Below are 12,278 nucleotides of genomic sequence, written 5' to 3'. Positions count from 1 at the left end.
AATGCAAATAAAATGCGAAATTTTCCTTCAGATAAAAATTTTACGACTTCTCTAGTTTAGTTTTCGGAACAAGTTTTTGAGTACTTGAAATACGACTGCTTCAACTTCTATAAACTCCCAACTGTTGTAATGAAAACAAACTAAAGCCATCGCGGAAAAATCCATATTTGTTCACTTCCAACTCTTATCTTGAAAGACAGTTTTCTCCAAACAATGTCCCCCTCAGCACGAAAAAAAAAATTCAATAACTATCAACACAGTGTAAGCTAGCAATTTTGCTCCCTTAAATGACAATGTTGTAGAATATATGGCGGAGTAATTCAATGTATCAAACTCCGTAGAAAAGAAAGGATTCCGAATCTTTTCCGACTGGTCCTAAGTTCACGCGTGTTTCGCAGCGATCGAAAGAATTTTTGATCGTTCGCACCAAAAAGTTCCCGCCTCACTGTGTTCCATGTCCGAGTCAAACCTTTGGACTTATCTCAAGTTGAGTCTTCAATGGGTTATGAGTTAATATTTACTGGTTCTGATTTCTGATGTGGAGCAGCTATATTGAGCACTAACAGACGCTGGTATTTGGTTGGTTTTTTGTTTTGTCAATTGGGTTTATGCGCTTGCTCATTTCTTATACTAGAAAACAGATCCTGAAGGTAAACAAGTGCCGTAATGGTCAAGAATCCTGTTATTTAGCTGATAAGCGTCAGTTCGCTGACTTGGAGAGTAGGTCGGATCATGGATCACATTTATTCATGTCATGCAATAAGTTCAGTATGGTAGAGATAGCCAGCCATATTTCTTATAAAAGTCCACCTGAGAGCTAGAGGGTAAAAAATCGATAATCAATAACATTGTTTTTTTCTCTCCATGCTCTTCTTCGAAACTTATTTTCAAATGTAGTTGTAAGTAGGGTATAATTGGGACAGAATTCAGTCTGCGTAATAATTCCCGTCATCTTGCCCTGCATGCATTACTAGCTCACAATTAGTCTCTCCTTATCGAACATGTGGGGTATTCGGGATATTGACATGGGAAGATTTTGAATTGGTAGAATTGATACGTGTTGCAACTAATAAAATCATGAATGATCACATTATTTGGTGGATGCATATTTTAGATTAGGTTAGGATGTCGATCCATCAATAGGACCATAGTTTGATCACTTAAAATCATAAGTTCATAAGATATGTCCAATAAGTTTGTCACTGGTTACAAACTGGAGCTTGTCATGAAGTGACGTAGTCATAGATTCTCGTAAAGCGACGCCTGGTGAAGGCCTTTCCAGACTAAAGAGGAAGATGGACTGAAAAACCGCCTGTAGTCAATTTTCGATAAGGCAAATCAACTTCATAAGTTCATAAGATAGGTTTCATAAGTTTGTCACTGTTTACTGAGAGCATGTCATAATTTGACATAGGTGAAACGTCATAGATTCTCGTAAAGAGACGCTAAGTACATACTAAATAGGGAGAAGGACTGCGAAACTGCGTGCAGTCGTTCTCGAGCTAGCTCTCAGTAAGTCTCTAGCATTACGAAGTATGGGAAGTGTCATACTTATGGAACAGATCTTAGAAACTTGTGTGTTAGAATCGATTAAATCTTACAAAAACTTCGTCTATTTCGTGTTATATTATCTATGTAGCTTTCACGTGATCTTTAAACTATTAAACGCGTCTATTCACAATGTGGAACCTTCTCTAGAAAGCATTGTATTCTTGGACTAGAATAGTCAGTAACATAGCTTTCTCTCCTTCTCCGAAGGGTCGCTCCTCCTGGTATCCATGGCAACTGTCCGGGGGGGGAGATCAGAGGGGATGGATTGAGATAGGTAAATTGGTGGCGTGAAGAGTTGGCCGTTGCTGCGTGCTAGCCTTTCCTTGGAAGGCTATCAATGCTTTGAGCCTCTGGCTGGCTCTATGGCCGCTCTCTACCGGCAGCAGTTCCGGCCAGGCGCGCGCGTTTCGTGCATGTCTCGTGTTACGTTTTTTAACGCTCGGTCGTCGTCGTCTTCTTCCGTCCACTGACTCCACTCACCTGTTTGATTAAGGTCGTTTTCGTGGCTAATTTACCTTTGAGGCCTACGCAAAAAAAAGCAATTGACCAAAAGCAAAAGATAACGGTTTTTATAACGAATTCCTCATGACTGGACTCGTCACTAACGGAAGAGCTTACACCATATCGCGTAAGTAAAATGCACGAAGAAACTGGTAGAGACATCGACTTTGGTGTATAGAGTACTGAACGTAAACAAACCTCCAAGGCTTAGGTAGAAGTTAGAGCTAGAATTTTGGATTCCCATGTCGATTCTTCGGAAGCACCAACCAGCCTCGGGAACACGTTTGCATGTTTCCCCGACAGATTTTGCTCTGTTTTAAAATATCTCATTGGATCGATAACGTCGTTAGAGTTATGGATCCTGAAGCTTCTGACCAAATAAAAAGTCTTAAGTCTAGTACGTGTCCATGTGGGTTGAAGTTGGATTTAGTTATTACGTTTGTCTTGTTGGGCAGTTGCGAAGCTGCATGGTAGTGGTAGAGTATTTAACTGTTGGACTTGCATACATTATCACGATTATTGGAAATAAGGCAAGGGTTAATACTGTAGGATTCAAATTAAGCTTAAAATATTGCTCAACAATTGACCAATATGTTGCAATTCCCCTCTGAAACCATAATTTCATTTTCATAATTGTTAATGAAATATTATCAGAAGAGGATAATAGAAGGATGACACTGTGTATCCTCACAATACTTAAGTTATGTAACGTCGTACGTCCCAGGCTCACCCTTTATGTTTGCTTTCCCGCTCATCAAACTTCAGATGAGCATAAATCCCCAGCAATCAACCCACAAACCTCGTCTTGGGGTGGGACAAAAATCCATGCACAAGCGCGACTTGCCAAATAGTTAAACGCTAATAGAGTAATGATGAGGGAACTATTTATCGCGTTTGTGATTCGGTTTAGTAACCTTGCTCCAAATGTTCCGATTTTGAGAAAAACGACGTTACACTTACCCCGCTTTGTGGTACACTTCTCTCGAAGAGAAGTATTATATCCTTCTGATATTATATAATTACCGTTTTGTGGGTGCCTTTCGCTATAAATCAACTTAAATTTTTAAAACTAATTAATCCAAATCAAAATAATATATATTTTAAGCTCAATTCAATCTTCAAAATTTGGGTGGAGTGGGATTTTATCGTTATTTATTTTTAATTAAACTAAGACGGTTATTAGACCCTTTTAATGAAGAGAAATAATGTAAAAAATAATTACTGCATGTGCTAGAAAGGGTACTAGTACGAAATGCAAATCTTGTTAAGATTTAGTTATCAACTGAGAATCCCCCTCAAAACCAGGTTATTAAATTTTCCCCACTATAAATGTATAGTGTTAAATTTAGGTGATACTATTCCTTTACGTTTAACATCTTAATTACATAGCAAATTGTGGGAGGAATCGGCGACTGAATTATGCCTTCAAAGTTTACTTTTCGACCCCTTTTAATAAAGAGAACTTCGTTATAATGATATTTATCATTTTTCAAGACATTGTAGAAGTTAGAATATACGTTCGTGTTTTGAATATTTGGGTTGTATTCGAAAGGCTACAACCATAACGTGTCCCCGACTAATTAATTTTATCAAAACCTTTGACGCGTAGCACGTCATAGACTTATTAAAATTCAGCTATAGTTTTGTCCAAGAGTAATTTTCAATTATAGAAAGCCTAAAATATGAACTTTGCAAACTGCAAGTCTTCCAATGTACCATCAAAAGTATATAGATTACAAAAAAGTACACTTCGTTGAAACTTGCTTCTGCCGTGTAGTATAAGAAGCCTTCCTTTGTCTCAGAATAGTGTCTACGCCCCTTCTGTGTACGATTACCATCCCGACCGTGACACAGGGAACAAGTCGTGAATAGGCTCACAAAGTAGCACATGCTAGTTCTAGTACCAAAAAGTAACGTTTGGATCGCCAGCATCATGTACTACTTTCTATAAATCTATTACGTCAAGAAGCTCTTCCCTGATTGGTTAGTTCCTGCAGAAGGTAGTTTGCTTCTCAGTTTACATGTAGTCTACAGCCAAAGGCAGGGAATTGTTAATGAAGTGTACTTTTTAATTTATGACTATATACTTTCGTAACCGTTACCTTTTCCGTGTGCAACTAATTTTTCTTGTTATTTCTGAATATCGAACGAGCTGGGCCTCACTCCAACCTGGCTGCTGGCGTTTCTCAAAGCTTAAAGTCCACCTCATTTCTAATCATTGGCCCATTTTATAATTGTCTTTTACGTGGCTATGTATTTCAATTTAGGGAACCGTATTAGGTTCTTTCAGCTAACAGAATCTAGATTAGAAGGGACGTTATTCAATTTAATCATTGGTGTAGAAAGAGCTTGTTGAGGGTGCGGGAAAAGGGGGTTGAATAAACTCACCTATTTTTAGAGAAAGAAAACAAAAGCAGTCTCCAAGAAAGGTATTGAAATTGAGAATAAACAGTTTGAACAACGCGGCAACCAGAAAATGTTGAGATATAGTTTTGAAAAATGTTGCGTATAGTTTGATACTTCGTACATCAAAAAATTGCTTTTGTAGATACGCGTGTGTTGACTGTTTACATCGGAACCGGAAGATGCACAGGCTGTTTCTGATAAGTCTGAAATAAATTAAACGGTGTAATCTTTGAGGTCAAACTGAGTGGAAGGTGTCAAAGAACATGGGGTCTACAACGGAGATATGGGCTTCCAAACATTTACTGTCCCCTAAAACAAGATAATAGTCACACGTGTGCAGTAAGACATATCAGCCTTTAATAATCTTAAATCTAGGAGTGTTATTGAACCTTTGACCTAGCAGAAGTGTCACATGAAACGTGTTGAAATGTGCGGACGCTGGTAAAGTTAAGCTAATTACTTCACGTGGGTTACTATTTGCTTGTTTTAAGGGGCCAGTCAATGATTGGGAGCCCCTATCTCCGTAACTAAATGTTGTATACCCCATGTTCTTTGACATTTTTCATTCAGTTTGACCCAAAGAACACTCCTCTTTAATTTATGGAGGAATTATCAGAAACACTATGTATTTCTTGGTTCTCATGGTGGGATTAGCTCTTGTTTTCTTGTGGCCAATACTTTCTTCAGGGTGCAGAAACTCCTGAAACTGTTTACCTTTCCCATTTTAACTAACTCGAATTTAAAGCCATCGAGAAAAAAAGTTAAACCGTATTTTAGAAACGCGTTAATCAATTAACACCGTGCAAGCATTAAACAGTGGGCATAACCCTCTAAATTTGTAGGGTCTGTTTACAAATGAACATTATCTGGCGTTCAGTTACTTAAAGGACCTTTCACACAAGCCAAATTTTTCCTCCAAACCTTGCATTTTGAAACGAAATAAAATGCTTAATAATCACGAACTCCCATCTTCCAATTTTCATACCAATTGGTGTGGGGACTTGTTGACCTAACCGAATTTTAAGGGTTTGAGTCTGGTACATTCATAGGCTTGTATTGCCATTTCGTAGGTCTATGCCTCGATGAAAATAATAAACTGGACGAAGATGTTGTATCAGGGCCCATCATCGCAACTTAATTAATATGCTTAAATCTTAGTTTTGTAATCAATTAAGTGCTTAAGCAACCATTGCCACAGGATTGAATAAGAGCGTAAACAATTAATAAAAACTGTCTTTGTAGTATAAATGCATAAAATAACCCATAAAGCAAGTACCCTTACTTAACTGTTTTGAAAATGACTGTCCTGATGCACTGGAAACATTGCTTCGAATGTCTTTCGTTCTTTGTTACTTGACTTTCTAATTTCATCAAGTACGGACGGTTGAAGCTAGTGTGAAAGAACCTTAAAGGGTTACCCATTTCTGTAGCCAAGCAAGCACCCTCGAACAGAGCAGGGCAGTCCCCCTTGAGGCAAACGTTAATGGATTTCGAGTAATTTTTGTTGCTAGCTTAGCTAAAGGTCAGATAATGGTTTTGCCTTTATGATCCTGCTGGATGCTGCGCAAAAGTTCTTTACGATTCGCTTCTCTTTTTCTGAAAATGGAAAAAACCTAAAGCGATTCATGGCTCGGTACTTCTTTTTGGTTATACAGGGTGTTTCTGATAGGTCTGCCATAATTAAAGGGTGTGTTTTTATGGTGAAACTGAGTAGAAAGTGTCAAAGAACATTCCTTGACCCCAACATTTAGTTACGGACATTGATTGGTCCCTAAAACAATGAAATAGTCACAGGTGAGGAGTAAGACATATCAGCCTTCAATATTCTTCAATCTAAGAACGATATTGAACCTTTATCTAGTACGCTGGTAAAGTAAAGCTAATTACTCAACATTTGTGGCCATTTCACTGTATTAGAGGCCAATGTTTTGGAGCCGTAACCAAGAAGCGATGTTATTCTGGAGAAGATATAAGATGCCTAAGTATTCGTGCGCCATAGTCCCAGTCCCCTTTCAAAATACAAGGGGGGACGTAAAAGGAGGCCGGGCTATTTTGCCTCTCCTCAGTCGGAAAATACGTAATTTTCGTCATTTGCGTCGCGCTGACGTGAGTTTTCAAGAACCAATGAGATGCTGGTTGTAATTTAGAGACTGGGATTAACCCCGAAACTACGTTTGGACTGGAGATAAAGCTAGATATGTGGCGAATTTATACCTTCTCTCTAGTAAACTAGATATCGCTTCTTGCCGTAACTAAATGTTGTAGACCCCATGTTCTTCGACACTTTCCTTAATATCAAACCTTTTAAGTTATGGCAGGATTATCAGAAACACCCTGTATACAAACCCAAGTAGGAAGTGTAACTATAGCTCGGAAATGTTCATTTATTCAAGAAGGTTAGGTTTCTTTTACTTTATATTTCCATAAAAAAGAGATATAATAATGTCTAAATGTGTATTTAAATAATGATACGCGAGCCCTTGAAAACAATGCAACTTGACTATTTTTATTTCTAAAAGTGTAATTATACTCTCTTTTCCGTAACGATTTTCTGGGAACCTTGTGATTATCTCAGTTTATTTTCCAAGGTTTAACATGGCTAAAGATACGTGCAGCATGCATAATAAAAGGGATTACGAAACTAAATTTTAAGTAGCCTAAACAATGAATTTTCGGTGGAACAGTTTTTCCATTATTTGTTTTAGCAATGTTTATAGATAAAAAAGGCATAAATAAGATGTTAAGTGTGCATGTAGAGATGGAATCAGTGTTGGGCGTCTAATCCCAAAACGTTGTCACTTGTTCATTCGTTTGTTAGGATAAAATCTTGTTAGGTAATTTTGAACCTTTTCAATATCGACACAAAACTTGACACACTTTCGTGGTATCAATGACAATATGATATTTCAATGCCTAAACCTTCAGATTCAATCGGTGAAATCTTGTTAGGTAATTTTGAACCTTTTCAGTATATCCGAACAAATTGAAACGTTTCCACACTTTCGTTGTATCGATCACGTACATTACGATATTTCAATGGCTGCAACCTGCAGATCAAGTTGGAAGTCCTCAATGGTCTCACGGCCGTCCCGTTTTCGTTGTCCGTGCAGTACTTTAAATGTTCGTTTTTAAAAACATTTTCTTCAAACATGTTTTTCCAATACCTTCAGAATGACAACGCATTAATGATTTAATATTGTAAAGCAATTGATCTACACGAAACAAATCAATTGTGTCTGGTAAAGGTTGGGTGTACAACTATGAGAACAGCCGTGTCTTCATTATCTGGAAACTGACGTAAGTCACTCTGCAGCCATCGTGGCCGGCCTTAATTATTTAACCTTCCTTAACTACAAAAGGCATTGAGAAATAGTTAAAGCAAAACCGCCTATGTGATTTGGAAAATGATGACAACGCAATTAGTCATAGCTAATCGACTTCCGGTTGAGATTTCTTTTAATCTTGCATCGACCCGCAATGAGAAAAGTGCTCCTGTAACCGTTGAAATACCCATGTTTTTAATAGGTCAATGACGTGCACGTCATACCTTGAGCTCTTAAACGTTAACATCCCTTCTGAAACCTATTCTTGCACTAACATATATGCAATCTCAACAAGTTTCATACTCTCTTTGCCTAAGGAAGGCTTAACCTTGCAACTAAAACGCAAACTCTCGATATTACAACGGAGTGGGATAGGGGGAAAGTCGTATACGGTTTTGTTTACATATCCTTGTATTTCATTTCGCTTTTCCTCGGTTGCTATGGAGATAAATGGACGCTATATAGAGAACCTCCTTCACTTTTTCAGCACCTTAACTTTTCCATCAAACTTGATACTCGTTCATTCCCCCTACTGTACCTTCCTATAAGGGTTTCTAAAATCGCAAACCTTGATAGTCAGTGATACAAACCCTTAGATTTCAATCGAAGTTTCTTCATCTTTCGTACGTGTACTTAATGTATCTTTGACATTTGAATGGTAGAGTTTCCTGGCTTTGCTAAAAGCGTGTAGAAGAGCTCGGGAAAATCTATTTTGTTTTCATTTTACGAAATGGGCCATAACGGTTTTCTCATTCTGAACGCGTAAAGAAATCAGGTGTCCCGCTTTAATCCAACGCGTTTCGAGTTAAAGTCTCGATTTTATAGGCGCGCAGCGTGAAGATCCGAGCCTTGCACGGAAGTAGATGAACACGAAACACCTGGAATTTTTCTTTATTTTCTCTTTCAACCGCTAATATCTCATAATGTATTTTGCAATAGGTAAAATTGAAATTTAATTTTCGTAGCTATTTTATAGACTATTGGGAATAGATTAGAATTAACCAAATCTCCATTGAGCATTTTACGAGAGCCCAGTCATACAGTACTGTACCATAAGTTTTTTAGATATGTTCCATAAGTATGAAACTTCCTATACTTCGTAATGCTAGAAACTTACAGTTCGAGAACGGCAGGCGAGAATTGACTGTACTCGGTTTTGCAGTCCATCTTCCTATTTTGTCTGTACTTAGCCTGTACCAGGCGACGCTTTACGAGAATCTGTGACGTCTCACCTACGTCACTTCATGACAGGCTCTCAGTAACCAGTGACCAACTTAAGGACCATTTCTTATGAACTTATGATTGTACTAAAGGGATACGCTTTTAGTCTTTAAAAACTTACTACCCTTGACTGTGTGCTACAACCATTACAGGTAGCCAGTAATCGTTATACAGGTTTGTTTATGTTGAAGGGTGTGTTCTACGGCTCAAAATGAGCGGAGAGTTTCAAAGAACATGTGTTCTCTACAACAATTAGTACCGGGGATATGGGATCCTAAACAATGATTTCCCCCTAAATCTAAGATTTATCAGTCTTCAATCTAAGTAGGTTACTGAACCTTTATCTAGCAGAAGTGTACCGATAATCATAAACCCTTTTTTGTACATTCAGAACCCCGAGAATTTCATCCCAATATTTATGGGAATTATGTTGTCTTCTTCTTGATAACTTTTCGTTGATTCACTTTTGAGAAACGGGGTTTGAAACGGGATAAGCCGCTCACGTTTCGCTCATTTTAGGATCTTTTTTCTTTCTACTCCATTTTTTGGACCGCCTACCTCTCATTCATGAAAATTTTTTATGAAGCGGGGTAAAATTCCGTATAACTAGAGTATGTTCACTCTTCTAGGAAGAATTTAGTAAATGAAGACAGAGATAGCTGGTAGCAGCGCTGTTAAAGGGTAGATAATCTAGATTTGAGCGTAACTCAAAAAGTATCAAATCTCTAAATTATGACCCAAACGAGCTAACGCGATATACCCATAGGTTTTCCGTGACTTCTGTTTCTTGCAACGACAGTCATTAGTCGTCGACAACTCTATATAACTTGTACAAAACATTGTAGAAAATCATAACGGCTTTATAGACTCCAATAGACTTTTTCGACATAAAAAAGGGGTAGGCAAGCCTCAGTAAGGGTCATACAAGGGGTTAATACATTGCCATCCGTCTCTGCGCACTCTCGTGATACAAAAGACTACAGCGCAGGCGCGAAAAAGTGAGATGGAAGGCAAAGTTTCACCCCCGTGTCTTTCCCTCTTAGTTACATCGAAATTATCTTTATTATTATACCATTTGGCTAAACATCTTATTTGAAATTAATAAAAATGTGGACGAAGACTAGAAGTAAAAGATAAATGAACCAAATGGAGGTTAAGTTACAGATATTAAAAATTTTCAATATAGAGAAAATATCAATTATTTTTTTATAAAAATTCAATTTGCCAAATTAATTTACCATGAAAATTTGCATTATTTTTGAAATAGATCAATACTTAAAAGGGTTAGTAACATTGAATAACGTCAGTATAATGTACTTTTTTCATCCCTTGTCCATATTCAGCCTCGCTGAGTGGACTGTGTGTTAACGAGGGGCGTTGCTATTAGCGTTCCCGTAAACCAGGGAATGAGAGCGATTTATATCATAATGAGCGTTGGAGCTTAAGTTCAAACTATGATTATTATACCGTAGGGATAGTTTCCCATCAAGTTAAACTGTAACCTCATTCGTTTATATGTATAGACATGTATGATTAAATATTTTTCTCGTCCACCCCTAAAGTTGATTGATATAACGACTAAAACTTTGTTCGTTAGTAGTTTTTCTGTTAGGATATGTAAATGCTAATGCTTTCAATTTGACCACGGGTCAAACGGTTTTTTAATTGTTAACATTAACATAATGGAACCGGAAGCAAGTACAATATTAATGAAACGTCAGGTATTAAATAGGTCATTGCTTCCCCAATCTGTTTGTGAACTAAGAACCCTTTCGCATGCCAAAGACCATAGGGCGAATACATAATCTTTTTAAGGCAATTAATCAACCAAACAGAATATCGTCTGCTATGACACCCTCGCGTCTGACACATCCAACTACCAAGTTGAGCTTTTTAAAAGAGCAACTGTCAATCTTGTTTCAAATTTAATTAAGTTGAAATTTTTCCTCCTCATCTTGTGAACAAATTGTCTATCCCAGCTGGCGCGCACTTTCGGTTAAAAATTAAATCATTAATTAGTTTTTAACGATGTATTTCGTCTCGTTTCTCTTCCGACAGCTTCCGATAATACTTGCGACGCCGAAGCTGCTGCCCCAGGTCACCGTACCCATCGTCGAAGATGCTGCTCGGAATCACATCGTCGCGTCGTCCAAGGCATTTTTCTGACCCTGATCGTAGCCGGATCTTGGGTCGGTTCGGCGCACCTTATAAAACGGACCTACATGGCTAAAGGCTACTCTTTGGAAACCATCAATGGTAGTCATTCCGGCCAACACCACCAGTCTTCCGTCGTTAACCAGCCGGGTCAAGCTCCGCCGGTCACGGCAGCCCCGGATCCAACCGCCAATGAAAAATTCGGTGGCGAGTCCAGGAACGGTTACAACGCGCCATTCTTCACGACCTGGTTCTGCACTTTGTGGAATAGCTTTTTCTTCCCGGTCTACCTCGTAACATCTTGTTGCGGAAGGCACGACAAATCTTCGTCCAAAAAACTCTTTGTGTAAGTATGAATGTATTCAATTCATTTATCTCCAGATGATATTTATTGAACTGTCCATACGAAATTACAAAATCAGAAGCAATTAGTCAACAGTTTCGCGAACAAAACCTCGATATACAACTTTTAATATAAACGATCAGTGCAACAACGTTTTTGGGGGGTTTTTTTAGCATGAAATTGAAGAGAAAATCGAGATCAGTGTAATAGACCATTTCGATTTTAAAAAACGGGGATTTAAAAAATCGCGGTAGATAAAAGTCAGTTAAACATTTTCAGCAAGCTACAGTGCCGCTATTGAAAAAAATCAGAACTATAGCTATGATTAGGCCCTTGTTGTTCTATAGTTGATTAAACGAAATTCAACCAAACTCCATAAACAAACTTACTTGCCTCGATATCAGCTGCGTTAGTTCGATATTCTTGGGGTAAATGAAATCCGGTTTTTGTATCACAGCATTGTTATGACTACGAGTAGACTATTTCTCTCAATTAGGCTTATCAAGGAAGTGTGTCACTGGGGGTTTTTTGTTCAGTAGACCCAGCCAATCTGGCCACAAAAGCTTAGTAGCATACTGCCTTAATTTGGAGACTGCTCGGTGTTGGCTAATGATGAAAAATTAGATTTAGATGTCGCCCGCTCGCCGACATCACGTCTGATTCCATTGTTTAATTAATTATATGTTGTTCCTTTTAGGCCTATTTCTTGAAGCTATAATACTCCATCACTGTTTTTAATTTCATCCCTCGCTTTGTTGTGTTAGCCTCAAAGGAATTTC

At 38.1% G+C, this 12,278-nt stretch overlaps 1 protein-coding gene across 3 annotated transcripts in view; it reads left to right on the top strand.

Annotated features, from left to right (window-relative positions):
* The window catches only part of LOC149610522 (solute carrier family 35 member F3), a 153,187-nt gene that overhangs the window by 130,851 nt on the left and 10,058 nt on the right, over positions 1-12,278 (top strand). For all 3 annotated transcript variants that reach the window (XM_089859693.1, XM_089859694.1, XM_089859695.1), the window contains one exon: positions 11,061-11,502. In XM_089859693.1, the coding sequence (XP_089715819.1) occupies positions 11,061-11,502 (442 nt within the window). The remainder of the gene's footprint in view (positions 1-11,060; positions 11,503-12,278) is intronic.

Source organism: Phalangium opilio, unplaced genomic scaffold (assembly GCF_054372755.1).
Source record: "Phalangium opilio isolate 3A_F unplaced genomic scaffold, DU_Popi_V2 ptg000329l_1, whole genome shotgun sequence".
In the NCBI taxonomy this organism is placed as follows: domain Eukaryota; kingdom Metazoa; phylum Arthropoda; class Arachnida; order Opiliones; family Phalangiidae; genus Phalangium; species Phalangium opilio.
Note: the sequence above shows the minus strand (reverse complement) of the source record. Positions and strands in the feature narration are given on the sequence as shown.